Genomic DNA, 19416 nt, shown 5'->3' on the forward strand with positions numbered 1-19416 from the left:
TTCCAATTTCTTAAAACGGACACTTAAAAGCTGGTGATTGCACCGTATTAATGATCAAACTGAGGTAAAAAGTTGTCTTTAAATTCCCTTTGGCATTTCAATGACAAGTCCATGTCGGTGTGGTAGTTCCTCCATAGAGAATATTTTTTAAGTCAACGCTATCGGCTTTCCTACCTTTTTGATCTGGTTTCATTTCTGTGGCAGTGTTTTGTCTTACTAAATTGCTCATAACTTCAGATTCAGGCTTTAATCCTGCAAAAAGGTATTTTAACGGTCCTTTGTATTTACAGGCGATAATGGAAGCCATTTTCGGTGTCGGGCTCATGGTAGGTCCAATCGTAGGAGGGGCTCTGATTGGCGTAAGTGACTTTGCTACTTTGTCGTCGTGGCCCCCTTGTTACGTAAAGCAAAAACTTTAAAGTTTTATTTTAAGTTAATAACCCACGGACCTTCTTTTTAAATTAAGTTTCTGAAAATAAAAAAGAATAACTTCGTCCTTTTTGGGCATTATTTTGACATAATATATTTCCATTTGACGATTGAAATTTGATTTTAATAGGTGTCATCAGAGATTTAAAATGACCAAACACCGTGAAACGCTCCTACACAGCTATGTTATGATCTATTCATAGGTACAGGTAGGGTACTCTGCTCACCAAATTTTAAAACTTGGACAATCTTGCCCTTGTAGAATATATGCTATATGGCGTTCAACATAGAAACAAAGTGTTAGCGGAGAGCTCATAAGTAACATGTTTCAGGGAGATAAACCACACTTCCACACTTATTTAAAAAGAAATGGTTATTACTTGGCACTATGAAACAAAAAAAAGTTGCAATCTAAAATGGTGTTGGCAAACCGACTAAAAGTGATGTGCATTGTCTCTGCAGCTGTGGGCTTTTCCACTGCCGTTTTTTGTAGTCGGCATTCTCCAAATTCTGCCCTTTCCATTCATTGCACGGAATGGAGTGACTCCGAAAGAACGGCTCGCAGGTTAGTTTACATTTGCAACAATCGAATTTGGTAAATGATTCAGCTCGTTGGTTACAGACCCTGCTTGTTACCAGGTTCATCACGATTTTGTGCTTCAGAGACTGATGCGTAAAGAAACCTTCAGTAGAAAGTAATCAAGCAGTTAGTCTATACAGTTTCTCAAATTATAATTGCATAAAAGCTATCTACGAAGTGAAAGCGATGTGCTTGAATTTCAAGGCGCCAAACAGTTCTCATGGTGGATTTTCAAGCTTACATTACTAATATTTAGTGAATATCAAATTCGAGCAAATTTGATTTTGTGCTGAGCATTTTTATCGAAAATAAATTTGTATAAGCTGTGTTCTTTGCTTATTAGTAAAATATATATATGCAAGAATGCGAAAAAGTTTACAACAGAATGTAGCCTTAGATTCATCTTACACCATGGTTACGTATGTCACTTCACAGTGTAGTTGGCATACGTAATATTTTCTTTATTTATAGTTCCCCCAACAGCTCATGACGCTCAAGCTCCTAAACAAAATTTGGAATTGAGGCGGCTGCTTTTGAATCCAATATTTCTGGCAAACATGGTGACACTAATGCTGGCTTGGGTAATCATCGGATTCAACGACCCAACCTTAGCACCGCATACCGAACAGGTACAGGTCGTAGTTGATTTTTAACTGGGACGCATCTGACCCTGAGATGTAAGATGACTTCACTTTCAGTTTAACCTCAACAGCATGGAGCTTGGGGCTGTCTTTATGATCCCAGCCATCAGCTATGCGATCGGATCACTAACAGCGGGACTCTTTTGCCATTTGGAGGTGACAGCCTTGAATATTTCTTAACTGTTATGTCCCTTACCGAGTGTTTGATTTGGTCGAGAGTCAATTTCGAAAGGTAACCTTATAAGCCACCTTGAAGCATACGAGGAAAGTTATGCATTACCATTTGGATTAACCTATTAAGAAAAGCTACTGAGGGTAAGACAGCCCTACATTGATAAGAGGTTTATTTATACGATGGTATCTTTTGTAATCGAAGGCCATTATTGTTTATCTCAAGTACTAACACCATGACAATATTTGTTTCTAGATTTCGTTGTCATATGATTACATATACACCTCTTATCTGAACCTTTACCTTTTGTTTCTCTTGACTTCATCTAATTGATGCATTTCTTGCCAGAGGTAAATCCGGTTGAACTCATCTAGAGAAAAATAAAACTTTCCATTTTACTAAACAAGACTCCTTCAATAACACGTATGTGAGAACATAAGAACCCTAACTTTATTCGTCACTTCGCATTTGTCCGTAATTGTTTCTACGAAACGCCGAACGCAGTCTTTAAAGTAGGAAATTTTTCTAACACAAAGATATGTGTAATGATTCTGACAACGCGGTGTTTCAGATGGAAACGTTTTTTGCTTTCTGTGGTCAACTGATGACTGTAATTGCCTATCTAATAATTGGACCAGCACCTTTTTTTGACACGGAGCCGTAAGTGTGAAGTTTTATTTTTAACCGCCTATAATTAAAATAATGCTTGAGCTCCCTCCAGTGACATATGAAGATTTCGAACTTGTTGGTCAAATTCCCATGCGGGGACACTTAATCGTGGTGCCTTGTTTTTTTTCTTGTTTTTTCCCCAAGGATGGGAAGATTAAAAAAAAGAACTAGAATATCGGTGATAATTGTCGCCGAATTGTATAATTTTATTTGGTATGTCCATCTAGTCGGTAATACTACTCTTCTGAATATGGTTATTCTTAAATTCCAATGAATAAAGGGCATAATATGTTGTGTTAGCTTTAATCTGATTTTATAACTTACAAATTGACTGGTTCCGATAAGTAGATTTATGCAAGAATTCATAACGAATAAGTGAAAAAGCAAAACCTAAAAAGTTCAGTCATTATCTGTTATTTCGGCGAGAGTAATACAAACAGGAGATGTGGCATTTTAATTCATCTTAAAATAATATGAGCAGATATGCGAGTAAGCAGTTTAGTAAGCTATTCTGTTACACTATCGATATTCTTTTCTTGATTTTTCAGCGTCGTTAACATTGGGAAAATCACTATGGAAGACACACTTTAGGCTATTCGAGAATGATAATGTGGAGGCTTGGGTTCCATCTAAGCATCCAAGAATAAGCCACATTTCTCTAGTGAATACCTACCGGCTATTGACAATTTTCACCTCGTTTTTTCAAACCTACTTTCAAGGCTTCGTCTTTAGGCCTCCAGGCGCTGTTAATATTTGATTCGCTCGAGAAGGCTGGTGAGCGAACCTGCCGCAACAGCTTCCTGTACTAGCCGTTAGGTGCCGTCGATTTCGCTGTCACCAAAAGTTCATCGAACAAGGACATTGTGTTGTTCAGGTCATCAACTCTCAAGCTGGTGATAATTAGAAACAAACTTTACAAGACCTGTACTCTACACCTAAAAGTATGCTTAAGCACAATATATGACCTGAAGCAATCTACCTAAAACTCTTTACTTTGTTGGAAACGTTTTCTTCACTAAATAATTTACAACTTTCTACAATGGTGAAATTATACGCGTCTTTCTATCTGAAGTATGCATAGATGACGTGGTTAATTAAGAGTCTTTTGTGTTTGGTTTATGATCCAGCACGACATCATATTGTGGCAGCAAAACATTTTTTTGTTTTTTTGCGGCGCGGATAGTGTAAAGTTGAATTTTGTTAATACAAAACTGATACGAAGTTGAAGCAAAATCGCAATGGGTGTTATTACACTAACCCAGGGGGCTCCAAACTTAATGGCAGATGAGCCGAATTAGGTGTGTGTCGCAGCTCCAACGGCTACAAAATAATCAAGCGAAAATTCCACAAGCACTATATAAATACACAAGATAATTTGAACATAACAAGCCATAGCATACTAAAATAGTTTTTAAGCAAATTATCCGAGGTGTAATAATAAACAACTTACATGCTGATGACATGGCTTGCTGGTAATACAGTTTAGTATATAGAATACTTGAATATTTAGTTAATTATGACATATAATAATAATCGCAGCCCAGAAACCTCACCGAACATAAATCAAGGCAGTTAGAAATGTGGCCATATTTGTAAATGGCAGATGACTATTGAAAATGGTAGGAATGAGTATAAGAATACGCAAAACCTACAACCTAGGAACAAGCGAAATCATATTGACATAATTACACGGACACACAATTAGGGGACTAAAAATGATGATGTCGATGATGAGTATGTGCAATATGTGAGATACAAAACTATCAGCGGGATAGTAAACCAAAACGGATACGAAGCGTTCGGTAAACATCCCAATTCCGTTTTCTTTTTTTTTTTTTGGCACCCTCTTATTTTTGTGCCGGTAGCAACGGGCCTGTTGAAAGTGGGCCTTATGCCGGGCGTCACTGCAAGGACCGCGCCCAGCCGCGGGCCTGTCGGAAGGCCTCCGTGGGCTGGATCCATACTTGGGTAGTAATTCAATTACAGTAATTAAATTACTGTAATTTAATTACTTTTCCTAGTAATTTGTAATTGTAATAATTACTTTTGGCTGAAAGGAATTGTAATTGTAATTTAATTACTTTCTAGCATCAGTAATTGCTAAATTTCAGGCACAATTACAATTACTTTTGCAAGATTTTGCGGCGGTGGCGCTTTTCCCCCCTGGCCACGGCGACGAGAGCATAACCGAAGCAATAAAAGAGAGAGTCTCCCAACCTGCTCAAAAAAAGGGAAAAGGGAGGCTGGGATAGAACGGAGTGAAGGATTTTTTAGACTGCAAGACGATTTAATGAAGAATTTCAGAAATAATTTGATAAATGAGGGCTTCATTCGCGTCCGTTTTCGTTCCTGTCGTAGTTGAATCTGACTCTTCGTCTCGTTCGCTTCCTGTTGCTCCTGTTTCTAGGGGCCGGTCTTTCTTATTTCTCATTCCCACACGGGGGTATGCGGGTCGAAGTCGAGCTGGTTGGCTCCGATCACATCATCCGGTCGAGGCGGGGAGGTTCGAAGTTTTCCTTACGCGTCTTCGCCGCTAGCATATTCGCTTACATATTTCAGTCAAGTTTGGGGACTTTTTTGTTCATGTAATTATTCTCTTTTCTTTATGAGTTTTCACGTCTTTCTCCTCTATCTCGTATGTTGGTACCACTAACAGAGGGTCGTGCAACTCTAATATCGAGGCGAAGAAGCGCAGTTTAGCAACAACAGTTGGAAGTAAGGCAGGGTGAGTCGTGTTAATTAGACCTGCTGCTTCTTTGCTTCTTCGCCTGACATGACGATCCTAAATTTATTATATATCTCAGGAGCTTTTTTTTTTTTTGGTGTTACCGTGCACTGAATTAACCCAGAATCCCTGGCAAGAGAGTTGCTGCTATTGTGACACTAGTTTTGTGGAAGCGACCGCAGTTCGCGTGCTACGGTTACCCACATCCGACATGTTACAAGTCCACAGACAGGGAGAGGCAGCGAATCACCGAGTTTTATGATACCAGTACTGTCGCATATTTGTTTCCTTGTATTATTTTAAGTTTATTTTTTGTTGGTTTGACTTGGATACCATTTGCACAAGCTCTAAAGAGATTCACCTCGCACCTGTGAATTTTGTCGCCATTTATTTTTATTTTTTGAGAATATAAGAAATCAGAAGTTCATTACTCCAAAATATTAAGTTCTATAATCCATTTAACAAATTTCATAAAAGAAAAGTACAATGCGTGACATTTATACAGCGGCCATATAACTCGTTTACAGTTATATGGCCCAAGGTGGGTAACTCTCAGAAATAAGTAATTGTAAAGTAATTGCATTACTTTTAAAAAGTAATTTGTAATTGCAATGAACTACTTTCGCGTAGTAGTAATTGTAATTGTAGTTAAACTACTTTGGGGGCTAAGTAATTGTAATTGTAATTAAATTACATTTTGAAAGTAATTTACCCATGTATGGCTGGATCTGACCAGCCGGTCGAAATTTAGAAATCTTCCGACTATAGCCTAAAATCGGTACGAAGCCTTGGAAACCACAGTCTCTCGGTGTATTGTAGCAGCAAAATTAAAACCCTTTGCATACTATTCTTACTTTTGTTTGCTTCTTTCTTTCTAGGAGCCTGTTTTCAGTGTGCGCATCAATTGTGCTCATAGGACTTGGCACGGCGGGACAATTCATCTGTTCATTTTCCAACGTCCTTAAGTATACAATGTATGAATGAAACCCTACGTAAATCGACCATCTAGCTTGTCAAAGTAAACTTAATGAGTGTTCAGCAATATTATGGCAAGTTCTAACACTGATGCAATATAAATTACCTAATGTAGAGCCTTCTGTATATGGTGCAGTGGAAATATTACTAAAAACTGTATTTTTAAACTTTTAGGGCCCTACTGAAGACGTAAAAGTCAACTAATTTTTTCACACTCGCAAAATTGGTTTTATTTTTAATGTCATTTTGTCTCTATTGTATATATTAAATCGGGTTTCAACTGCCTATTTAAAACACACGAATCATAAATGAATAGAAACTTTAAAGTTTACTTTAAAAAAAAAAAAAAACAACCTCAGTGCAACTTTAATGGCGCATATATTAATATTAAATGTGCTACGCTTCGTGTTAGTGGAGCCAATTCGGCTCTAACGCGGCGAGGTAATAGCAAAAAAGATAATTATAGTGGTAAGCGCTCAACTATTTATTGGTCTCTACCCTTTTTGTTTGTGATCTTGTAATATTTGTCAATGCTCAATGAGACGTAGAAGGCAAAATAATGGGGTAATACTGTTGCTTGCTCTGATGCGCGTTAAATATTGCAGACTACGGACGGTTTTAAAGTCTTAGCCACAACATCAGTGGCTTATTAAGCAGCTGCGAAATTAAATAGATGGCATTTTAAATGCCGTATGTTAGTTTGGTCCTCATATTCTGATATTACATAAAGAGACGAGTTTTTGAATTCGCGTAAATTTTCTTTTTCAAAATGATGAAATGCAAAGTATTGTATTTTTATATTTTGTCGGTCTACACAAACGTGCATTTTGCACTGCTACACGCTGCACAAATGGGACCTTTAAGACACATTTAGTATATCCCTTCAGGCATACGTTAAAAACAGAATAAAAAAATAACTATTGTTCAATCCTTATGATGCATTCATTTTAAGTGCTCATTTCCCATTTTGGTTTTGACTGTGGTACCTAGAGGAAAATGGGGTTTCGTCAGGCGAATATAGCCCCATTTTGTTGATCCTAATATAAATATTTCTCAAAGTTAAGCGCCTTGGAATAAAATGTAATATCTAGTATTTTTTTCTTTAGGGAGCAAGGATATAGAGACGATGTTCAAACAACTGGATTTGTTTCGTCAACAGTTTTCGGATTTCTCGTCATTGGGTAAGGTCACAATAATTAGGTTAAATTCTAAATTTAACATCTCTGTCTTTCAGCATAATGGCCATAAAACATTAAGCTAGAATTGTTATTTTTGTTATCACTTGAAACAATTACCCAGCAAGCCTAGACCGTTCTCGAAATTCAGTGCCATCTGGTTGCTCAAATAGCAGTTTACCACTTACCGTACTAATGGTGATAATCAAATTGCAGTCTGTAGTATTTTGGTAGGCACCATCACTTCCGCTAGTCATCAGCAAGTCCGAACGTGTGTTTTCACCTTACAATCCTTTCTGGATATCTCAGTTGCGATTGCGACAAATATACAACCGGTAAGGACGAAGCACCGACCCACACTGTAGCCGCGATAAAATGTTATACGTCAAAGGGCTGTAAAACGGATTATGGGCCGCCAACATTGACTGGACCACAGCTATAAATGAGCGCTTACGCAGGTCTTGTATTCCATTCCTGCGTCGCATTGTACTAACGCCTCGAATATATAGTCATCCCATCATCCGCTTCGAGAAGCTTCAACTTCTTTCATCATCAGAAACCACGAGGCGGTCATTAGCACGACACATATGCCATTCTTCAGGTTAGAATAGATATCAAAGTGGCCAGACGCAAATATAGAAGGGGTTTATTAGCTTTCACTTAAAAAAGAGAAAATAGTAACGATATTTCGCTCCTAGTCTTCATTTTATCTATGACATCATATGGCTTCTAACAAGACGTCCAGTCTTTGTAAGGACTAAATTTCTTCGCCAGCTAGGGCCCCAAATAAGTGCACTCAACATACTCAGATATCATTATTTTATAAACAATAAAAAAAACACTCGCTAATACTAGCTTTCATCACTAATACAATCTAGTACTGCGAGCGGAAAAGACTATATCACTTGGACCTAAGATTATTTTCTTCTGTGTTATTATTTGTTTTGCTTTCAGTAAAAGGCAAACAAACATAATAGAAATAAAAAAAATACTTATTGAGTATTGATCTTGTAACACTTTAGCATCATTTCGATACACAATTTTTAACTTGAAGGGCTAAATCTATTGAAGTGAAGCGGGTGCAAGAAAAAATTCAATACGCGAAACCACTGACGGCTTTGTTTTGATTTACTTCTTCGGAATACAACCACCTCTTAGCATGCATCCCAAAGCTCATCCAAACTTATGAGCCCTGTAATCATTGCCGTTATTTTTGTATTTCTTAATAAACTTGGTCCTCCCAGCGGAATGATGGGTAATCACTAATTAGTTATTGACATGGCCGATATTAAAAATATTATGCCATTAACGTTTAGACGGCCTCACAAAATAAAACTTTTATGCTGAGGAAACAAAAAGCTCTTTAAATCCCAGTATGGTAAGGTTTCTACAATATTTAAAACCTGAGACTTGTCTATGAAAAAAAAAAGGCACAAAAGCACTATCTTTTTTCTTCGTTCGCGTTTATAGTTCTCTTTCTGCCAATGCACGTTTCTACTGTTGACAAAAATCACAGTCCACATGTGCTAAATCACAGTCCAGCCAGCGCTCGCTCGCAATAGACCGATTTCACTAAACCTTGGGCGCACGCGGGAAGCCGCCATAACTTTAGTCATAGCCTCCTTTATACTCACAAAGCCTCGCAGTTCGATGACGGAGCCATAGGCTGCCCGGTCGCAGATATGGAGCACGAGGATCTCGCAGCACAGAGCATTTCTTGGGGAGCCTGTAGTCAGCGCGCAGCTTTTGCAGCGGCAAGGACCTGAAACGTGGTTATCAAACCTGACGAGAAAAGAAGCGGTAGCCCGAGGAACGCGAGAAGCACGAGCGGGTATTCCATCGCTCGGGACAAGTGTGTCTCTGCGTCTCGCCACAGCGGGGCGCCCGTTACATGTCCCTTGTCTGCCGCTCTACCTTTTCACTTTCGGCGGCCGTGTCTCATGGCGATCTGTCAGGATTTATGAGTATAGACCTTTCCAGAAAAGGGCTGCTGGCCGGTTTCATTTTCAATGTTCGTGCGTATCGCGCGCGATTTGCTCGCTTTCCGAAGCGACGCACACGCGCGTGCTGTGCTGTGGAGATCGTACGCTGAGCTGTGGATTTGTAAACATTGGAAAGGTCTATAGAGAGTATTCATTCGCGGCCATATCCGTGTGCGCTGCTGCTGAGCGCGTGCTGACGGCGAGCTTCCGCAGTCCTTTTGGAGCGTGCATTTAGCACCATCAAGGTTGCCGGTCTTAGCAGGCTATTAATGTGAGCTCGTTCTGAGCATGCGCTCTAAACAGCACCCACAAATACAGTTAATACCTCCTATAGAGGAAGCTATGCTTTAGTTCGCAGGAGGCAGGCGCCAGTGCCCGAGACGGCTAGTGCCGTCTCGGGCTCTGCGCGCACAGAGCTCCAGCAAGGTTGACATTGCACGTGCAGAAAGTTTAAAGTTTTCTCGACGCATTGTGGCGGCGGTGGATTAACCAAACTGGTTGGGGAAATCGGTCTATTACGGCAAGCCAGAAAGTCGGCGCGTATAACGCACAAACACAGCAATAAAAGCGCCTTCATACGTTTCTATGGAAAGGTATATGGTTACTTTAAAGCGCATTCTTGTATTTTTAAGGGGCCTGATATCGCCGCCTGTAGGTGGATACATGGTGGACACCTTCGGCTACAGGAAAGGCTCCATGTTCATGTTCGCACTTTTGTTGGCATGGGTAAGTAGAAATAACGATAATCCTATCTGCTATGGAATGCCAAGTTTTGCGTTTTTGGTTTGTGTCCGCTTAAAAAGTAAAATCAAAAGTTTATTTGAACATTATAAATTCGTTTTTGATCTCCCTTCGAAAGTATTGTTACGACAGCACAGTGCATCGCGTGAACTTAATTTTCAAGATGCATATGTGCATATGTATGTATTTTTAGTTCAACATTTCGAGTAGTTTGCTCAGTGCACAAACGCCCAGGCGCGTGGAAAATATGATCTGTATAAAAGCTTCGTGCTTGATAAGATTGCCTGGCGCAGAAGGTTTGGCTAGAAAAATTTTCAAACACATTTCTACGGACTAACGCCACTATCGTGTAGGGGTAGTAACGTAATAATAGCACGGCGTTATTACCGAAACACGAAGTTGTTTTTTCTTTAAACCAGAATGCGTTTTTTTGCATAAACAGTGTATTAAAAAAACTCATTTCATCATCTTGCTTTCGGCCCCTTCAATCATAGAAACAAAAAATCAAACTTCGAGTTTTCGTTACTATATTTTTCTACAACACAAAGCGCCTAAAGCTACTTAGCGACGAAGTGCAGATTTTTAGGAATAAAACTGAATAATCTCTAGCATAGTACTGAGCAGGCGGCCACTCGTTAGACGGACCTACACTGCAATAACCTTTTGCAAGATTGTCGATGCATCGATAGGGAACCTGCCAGTCGAGGAACTTGTGTTGGCGGGCTCTAGGACTCACACTAAAGGGAACTCTGATCAATTTCAGAAAAATCTAGATAGTGGATAATCTCATTGTGAAAAGCACTAAAGAACGACCCAACGTCATTTGTTTCATGAAAAGTAAAACATTATTCGTGCAATTCTGATATTGTCACGAATAAAAATGATTAGGCGGCGAGTTAACTGGAGAAACTGAACGTTTAATGGAATGAACTTATGCCCCAAAACAAAACAGAAGAAGGTCTCAGGGTCGATGTCAGCGGAACAGCAGAATTGAGCGCTGGGGCGAATCTGACTGCGGCTCGCCATGTGGAGCCCCTTATGTACACGCCTGGAGCAATCGGCGTAGAAGGTCCGACGCCTAGAACATTCTAACCTCGAATAAGTGATAGGGTTCTCGGATTTACCAGAACGCGACATGTACAAAAAAAAAAAAGGCGTGTCCGCGGCAAGGCATCGGACCTCAGCTTTGTGCGTGGGAGCCAAGCACGCTAACCCTTCGGCCACGGGCGCGCAGCCTACTTGGCCAGCTGTGCGCGCGGCATTATACCCCTTTGAAAATGTACATTGCCCCGATGCAACACAAAACAAATACAGAAGAACGGTAAACTAAAGAGTAATTTGGAACACATAAAGTCTACAGCCCTATCGAGTGTAGATTCGCTTGGGTCGAACGACATGAACCACTGCGGATCGCGGTCGGCGTCGCGATAATGCGTGCGTTCCGTATGGCACCAGCTAGTAGTTGAGATCTCCCAGCCGTTGAAGGACCTTGTATGGTCCAAAGTAGAGCTTTAAAAGCTTCTCACTGAGGCCACGATGTCGTATCGGTGTCCCCACTCACACCCGGTTTCCGGGCTGGAGGTAAACGTCCAGACGGCGCAGGTTGTAGCGGCTAGAGTCGACACGCTTTGCTGGTCTTGAATCCGGACTTGGGCGAGCTGGCGGACTTCTGCTCGTTGCGCCACACCCTGCGTATCGTCACTTCCGTCGCCATCTGGCTCGTGAGCTAGCATGATGTTAAGCATTGTGGTCACCTTGCGACCATGCACCAGCTGCATATGGTGAAACACCAGTGCTTTTTCGAACAGCTGTGTTGTAGGCGAACGTGACATAAAAGGACCTCGTTTCACGTCTTGTGTTAAAAGTCAACGTACATCGACGCCACGTCGGCGATGGTCTTGTTTAGGCGTTTCGTCAGCCCATTAGTCTGAGGATGGTACGCTGTGGTTCGCCGGGGGTTGGTGTGGCTGAGACGGAGGATCTCTTGCATCAGCTGTGCCATGAACAATGACCTGCATTTGTAATCAGAACTGCGGGAGTGCCATACCAGAGGACGATGAACTCGATGAAAAACTAGGCGACTTCCACAGCCGTCCCTGAAGGAAGGGCATTCGTTTCGGCGTATCGCGTGAGATAATCTGTGGCGACGATTATGCGGTGGTTTCCCGACGTTGACGGCGTAAAAGGGTCAAGTAAATCTATTATCATCTGCTGAAACGTCGTGAATGAAGGAGAAATCGTATGCAGAAGTCCTGACAGCTTCGTCGGTGGTTTCCTGCGTCGCTGACACTAATGGAATGACCGAGTGTAGAGGTGAACGGTCTTCAGTAGCCTCGGCCAGTAGTACTTATTCAAAATCCTGGCGAGCATCCTCCTGTAGCTAAAGTGCCCCGCCGTCGGGTCGCCATGGCGGGCTTGGAAGATATCTGCGCGAAGACTGGTAGGTGTTGCCAGTAGCCAATGTAGGTTGCTGGTCAAGAAATTATTTTTTGGAAAGAACACCCCGTCGAATTCCGAAGCTTGACAAGTCTCGAGAAAAAATGCGGGTGACGGTACTTTCTTGACCTTCGAGGTGATCAACCACGGCACAGAGTTCCCAGTCGTCACGTTGAAGTTCTGCCATGTTGGCTACCTTGACTGCGCTGAGAAAACTTTTGTCCTCCTCGTTGTCGGTTCTGGCAGGTGGTGTGACTCGACGGGGCTCTCAACAGATATTCGGCGTCACTGTGTTTGCGACCGGATTTGTATGTAATGGTCATGTCGACTTGTTGCAGTCGGAGACTCCAGCGGGCGGTGCGAACAGAGGGATCCTTTAGGTTCGCGAGCCAGAACAGCGAGTGGTGATCGGTGACCACGCGGAAATGAGTCGCATACAAGTACGGGCGAAACTTCGCTATCGCCCAGACGACAAACACGCATTCTTTTTCTGCCATTGAATAGTGGCACTCTGACTTAGACAGCGTCCGACTTCCGTATGCTACCAATCGCTCTGCACACAGCTGCCTTTGTGCCAGTACCGTGACAAGTCAGGTATTACTTGCGTCGGTGTGAACTTTTGTTTCTGCGAACTGGTCGATATGGCTAAGGATCGGTGGTTTCTGAAAACCCCGCTCAAGCTCGTCGAATGCCCCCTGTAGTTCTCACCATTGAAACTTCACAGCGTCCTTTTTGAGATGTGTAAACGCCGCAGAAAGCTTGGCAAAATCTGGAATGAAGCGCTTACACTAGGCGCGGAGACCCGATAATCTTGTAACGGCCTTCTTGCCGATGACGGTGCAAATGCGGCTACGGCGCGCGTCTTCTCGGGGTCAGGGCGAACACCTTCGTTGCTCACGACGTGGCGTAAGAACTTTAGTTCGTCATAGGCGAAACGGCATTTCGTCGGTTTGAGGGTGAGACCAGCGGTCAAGATAATAATAATAATAATAATAATGTCTTTATTGCACGAAGAAAATATACATCATTACAAACAGGTCCGCAAAAGCACGTGAGTGCTTGTAGGCGTGACCTGGCAACCAGCGGAGAAACTACTAAGATCAAATCACTTGTAGTACTGCTCGAAGGCTTCTCAGGTGCTTGTAAAATCTCGTGAAAACAGAACGACGTCGTCTAAGTAGAGAAGGCAGCTCTGCCATTTCAGACCTGCTAGCATGGTGTCCATGACACACTGAAAGGTTGCAGGTCCGAGTCCCGGTCCGAGTCCGAGTCAGGTCTAAGTCCGAAAGGCATAATTTTAAACTCGTACAATCCGCCCGGCGTGACGAAGCCGGTCTTCTCGTGTTCTCGCTCGTCGACTTTGATCTGCCAATAGCCACTCTTCAGGTCCATCAGCGAAAAATATCGGGTGTGGCGCAGCCGGTGCTGGGTGTCGTCCACTCGTGTGAGCGGGTATGTGCTCTTCTTCGTCACGGCGTTTAGTCGACGATAGTCTACGCAGAACCTAAGAGTCCCATCCTTCTTCTGCAGAAGGATGACTGCAGCGACACCCAAGGAGTACTTGAAAACTGGATGATGTCGTCATTGAGCATTTCTTGTACTTGTGCTTGGATTACCTCCCTTTCATTTACAGAGACTCATTACGGTGACTGGTGTACAGGGAGCGCGTCGTCGTCAGTAACAGTGCGGTGGTTCGCTACCGTCAATTGTCATAAACTTAAGGAAGTGAGAAAGCACTCAGTGAACTCGCCGAGGAGGTCAAGCAGGCGTCGTCGTCCTGTAGCAGAAAACCGGATCGAGGTGCAGTTCCGAGGTTCGCGTTTTTTGGGCACTGCGGTGAAGACGATTCCTCCAACAGTGCAGTAATGGCGGCTGAGTCCTGAAGTTCCTTCATGTGGCAAACGGTGGTCACTTTAGTAAGGTGCAGTGGCTTTTTATCGGACGTTTATAACGAGGATTCTGGCGCACCCATCTTGAAGCTCTGTCACACCCTTTGCAACTGCGAGTTCTCTCCGTAGATGCAACTGAACGCTGGCCTCGAGCAGAACATCGACGCGAGAAGCCTCATGGGTAATGACTGGTACAAAACACTTGACCGCGGCGGCAGGTTTACATGGTCGGCAAGGACACTGACCACGGATGACGTTGTTTTTGTTTCCTCCTGTGGTAGGAAAGGTTTTTGTAACGTCAACCTGTTCACTTCCAGATCAATGACACTCGCACAAGAAGTCTATTCCGAAGATAACGCCCCCCGCACAGTCCTGAAGAACGACGAACTTCACCGAACAGCTTCCGCCATGAGTCTCGACGCGAGCGGTGCATCTTTCGACGGGTGGGATGAGGTGTTCTTCAGCGGTTCGGATCTGTGGACCATCTCACGATGTCGTAACTTTCCGAAAGCGGCTAGAGAGTTTCCCACTCAGAACCGTGTGGTCTGCTCTGGTGTCAATGAGTGCCATCGCGTCGTGGCCGTCAATAACTATGTTGAGGTTATTGGGCTCCGTCGCAGGAGCACTCTTCCGTTTCGAATCATCGTTAGAGTGGGACACCTCCAATGATTGGGGAGGATATTTACTTCGTCGGTGAGCGGCAATTCCTCTTCCCTGGGTTGCCGCGCTTAGGTTTCGAGGTTTGAATGGTGGACAGGCTTTTGTCAGCGGGAACGGTGAAGTGTAGACTTTGGACATCGTGGGGACGGCGAACGAGATCATTGGGTGCAGCCGGCAGCGAGAACGGACGTCGGCCCTGGTACGCCTCGATGTTTCTCGGCCTCTCACCAAGGCGGGGCCGAGTGTGGTTCGGCGCGAACCCCCGGACGCCGATGGGGCGGAAGCTGCGCCGTCGGCAGACATGGCTGCAGCCTCTCCGCAGTGGTAGCAGATAGGGCGTCAGTCGGCCGTTCCTCACACGTTGGTGTTCCGCGGTGCACGGGGCTCCTGGCGTGCGACAGGGACTTGGTCACCATGGCGTCAGGCATACTGCTCCGCTGGAGACAAATGTCGAGGCGGAGCGGCATATGGGCGAAGCGGTAGCGTTCAGGCCATTGCGGCGTACGACAACTTTTGCGCCTCAATTGCTAGCACGCCCTCTGGATCTTTTGGTTCGAAGGCTGACCGTACTTTTTACCGAACCACCTCGGCTATGGGGAGCTAGACTGGGCGGGGCGTCCAGCAATGGACAGCAGCTTATTAAGCTGCTGTCTTCATGTTCTTCGGTGCACCATTACATGGCGAAATGCATCTCGGTAATGGTAAAACGAAATGACTAGGTAGCGTAAGCTACCGCCCAATCCAAATGGCTCAGCCGGAGTCATCCATCCATCCATGATTTATGGCCTGGGGAAGAAAATATGAAATAAAAAAACTGCTCCCCCAGCTCTAAACGTAACCAAAACAGAAGTACAGCGTGTCCTGCGCCGCTCGTCACCCACTGAATTAGCAGATTTATTGTATTCGGAGCACCGTAGATTTTGTTAGCAAATCTAATAAAATTAAAGGGTGGCATTATGTTATAGTATTTGACGTACGGTCGTTCTCGATGATACTAAAAAAAATGCATTGTTTTCTCGCTACCAAAAATGAAGCGGAGTTACCCTCCAACGAATGTGGTTTAATTATTGCATACTTTCAGGCTAAAAAATTTGCACATTTGTTACAGAAATTGGATATCAGGGCTCGTAGGGGGTGTTCGCGCTAAGGTGCAGTCAAGCGATGTAAAGTAGCGTACTTGGTGTTTATGTAGGTGTTCGGCAATGTGTTAGCTTTTTGTAAATGTAATACTCACTACGTGTTTTTTTTTTAATTTTTATTGTGCACTCTTACATTATGCTTATTCGCATTCTTTCAGACTCCTGTGACATTTTTCCTGTGGTGGCGGTCGATATGTCAAGCAAAGAAAAAAATCACAATCACAATGGTCAGCACACGAAGGTAGTTTGCTTCTCACCTAACCATATATCTATACATATGGTGATACAAAAAGCTTCTTCATTAAGAGGTTGGAAAAGAACCAAGGAGCCCAAACATCTGCTATTAGCTGTACATAATCAAGAAACATCATCTGTGCATAAAAAATAGAATTTTATTAAAAAGCTCGAAGAGCGTTTCGGAACTGCTCATTTGATGTTCAGAGTCTATATTTATCTTTAAAATTTGCTTCAAACTGCTTCACGTGTCCTACGCAACCACACCAATAGTAAACTGTCCCATTCATCATCGATTCCTTCCAGTGTGCCTCAACATGCTTTGTCTTAATACAGTGTACTTTAATGTGGACTTGTGCTTCACCTGTGGCCAAAATAACTCCGTGAGGTTCAGCTCACATTGGTACGGCGGAAACCACCGCACCCAGCAGGAGCGGATTTCTGGGTCAGGTCTAGGGAGGGGGGGGGGGGGGGGGGCTAGGCATTCGGTTTGGGAGGGAGGGAGAGGAAACATCTGAGATATGACGTTACGGTGGAAACGTTTCGTTGACCCAATATCTGCTATGTCACCAAAGGCTAAACTTTTGGCTGGTGGATGACAACCGTCGGACGTCAATCTTCCATCTCGCGGTCCTAGCATCACATTCAGAGCTTTGTTTTTGGCAGGGCGCTTATACCATAGTTCATCACAGCACCACCGTTGGGCTCAGCTCGGCCCAGAAGGTGAGATGGCAAAATTACACTTTAAATTTGTTTCAGCTCATCTCCTCGTTGTGTGTGTGCTTTTTTTTATCTATGGAAGACACTCAGGCAGCCGGCAACAAAGAATGACTTATTTCCTGCATTAGCGACAATTACTCTTCGTCCCTGAGCCCGGAACTCAACTCTCACACGAATGCCAGGCTCGTTGACATACATTGCGGTCAATCAGTATTTTGACAGTTTTAATGCCGGCGTTAATTCTAGTTTGACGTTGGCGATATATCGTGCTGATCTCAGTTTAGTGTCTCCTTGGCACCTGATATCCCTAAGTCCCAACTGGAGGATGTTCTCCTTTAACATTAGGAACGGGTAGAGGTTCCGTCTCGACTTCTGTAAGCCTAAATTACACCAGGAAACGACACAAAGTAGGCTTAGAACCCTGGGGCAGCTCGTCGTTGTCTCTTAAATCAGTGGCGCTCTGTTTCAGTGGTTGGAACTCTCTCCCCCCCCCTCCCCCCAAAAAAAACAAAAACGTGAGGTTGTGGACTACAACTGTGTGATGCACGTGAAATGCCCCAACCGAGTAGTCATATTGCACTGGCAAATGTTTTCATCTACGGCGTGTAACCATGTCGCCAAAAAAAAAACTGGCAGAATATCCTCTCGCTCTCTAAACATCGACTGACAAGATTTATAACTGACTTTTCTCCGAGGGAAGATGCACTGACCCGTACCTACGGCCGCCTGCATGATCACGTGATACTTTGCCCTCCTCTGTCATTTACCACGCTGAAGCTTCACTGAGGAAGTTTTTATAGCTTCGTCTCAACGTTCTAGAGTCTGTTTTGAGTTTTCGTTGATGGAACTAAAACCTATACCTTTAGCAGGGGCAGTGGGGTTAACCACCTCATATACTTTTTTTAATCTCGCTGTACTGCCTCCTTATCCAAGAATCATCGTTCGAATCCTGCCTTGCCCTTACGACAACCACCGCTAGATTGTCTTCTCCGGCTTCACACAACCTTTGTCCTCATAACGTGTTTACGTTTCCCAGTGCATTAGATTTGTATCACTTGTATTTAAAACACTTTGATACATGTTGCTGAAAATAACAAGCTTCAACACGATTAAAACTGCTGACATTTGTGACAACCTATTTACTATAAGACCACCTTGCTGATAACATTTGCGGCAGCACGGAGCCCTAAGCACGCGCTAGTGCGGTCCTGCCTTTTTTTTTATTTTTAGGGTGTCATCCGTCAAGACTTTTGAAAACAATTTCGGGTGGTTCCGATATTAATTTTATACTGATCTCCTACAATGGGAAATTTTCGTGGTAACGAATATCCTCATCATTAATTAAAAAAAAAAAAAACCTTCACATGGCCAGTCTAACTGTACGTAATACATATGTTCCTTCTTAATCAGCCAAAATCAGCCGCGCTCTTGGGAGCGAGCTTTCTCAAAGTTATAGCTTTCTTGGTGCAACCTATCATGCATAGCAAACAGGAAGTCACGTGCGTACCCTGGTTCGCTTTCTGCTGAATCCGGCTATTTCGGCGGGAGCGGGTTTCGTAGCGGTCCTTGACAGATCTGGAGGCTGCGTCACCCAAAACGACGTCTTAAAGTAATCTGTTAATTCGGGTTGATCCAGATTGCCCGTGGGAGACGCTCGCCAAAGAAAATTCAATCTGAGAGCGCGCCAATACGGCCCGCCGAAATTGCGCGATCACTTAGTCTGTGAAGCAATTTAAAAAAAAAAAAAAAAATGTAAGCATCCGTTAATTCCGCCCGTCGAAGTGCGCGTGGTGCAGTCGGCCACTGAGACACAACGGAGACTCCCCGGGAAGGTTTAGTTGCATTTATAAGGCGCAAGGTGACTTAGACCCTCCCTAGCCTCCGCAACAAAGCAGCCATAAAGCAGTGCAGCGAACCCACTTGCACAAAAGAGCAACTTCTATTTTTAGTGCCAAAGAATTAGCTATCTCCTGGAGCAAAGTCGGCAAAATCTGTACCCACAAAAAAAAAAAAAAAAAAGAGCGAGATAAATGCTTATTCTCCCATTTGCTAAGCAAAATGGCTTCTAGCTATTGGCGGTCGCTTCTCTAGAGCGCGCACTCGGCCGCTGCTCTTCAGTCAGGCATTGCCCGAGGCTAGAGAGGGGCCGGGGGGGGGGGGGGGGGGGGGGGAGGTGCGAAGCTGCGGTTTCTTATCGAGAGCGCGCGCTCGCCAACCTCGGTAGTAGCGAAACTTAGTCGTCCACGCCA

General features: G+C 43.6%; 1 protein-coding gene across 1 annotated transcript in view; it reads left to right on the forward strand.

Moving 5' to 3' along the window:
• The window catches only part of LOC121832954 (MFS-type transporter SLC18B1-like), a 37283-nt gene extending 20825 nt beyond the window's left edge, over positions 1–16458 (forward strand). Inside the window, exons 6-14 of the mRNA XM_042291222.1 lie at positions 291–359; positions 892–994; positions 1481–1638; positions 1708–1806; positions 2394–2482; positions 6095–6190; positions 7298–7372; positions 9981–10074; positions 16372–16458. Of these exons, the coding sequence (XP_042147156.1) occupies positions 291–359; positions 892–994; positions 1481–1638; positions 1708–1806; positions 2394–2482; positions 6095–6190; positions 7298–7372; positions 9981–10074; positions 16372–16458 (870 nt within the window). The remainder of the gene's footprint in view (positions 1–290; positions 360–891; positions 995–1480; positions 1639–1707; positions 1807–2393; positions 2483–6094; positions 6191–7297; positions 7373–9980; positions 10075–16371) is intronic.
• The last annotated feature ends 2958 nt before the right edge of the window (positions 16459–19416 follow it).

The sequence above is a fragment of the Ixodes scapularis genome, unplaced genomic scaffold, assembly GCF_016920785.2.
Source record: "Ixodes scapularis isolate PalLabHiFi unplaced genomic scaffold, ASM1692078v2 PGA_scaffold2__306_contigs__length_199485367, whole genome shotgun sequence".
Lineage (NCBI taxonomy): Eukaryota > Metazoa > Arthropoda > Arachnida > Ixodida > Ixodidae > Ixodes > Ixodes scapularis.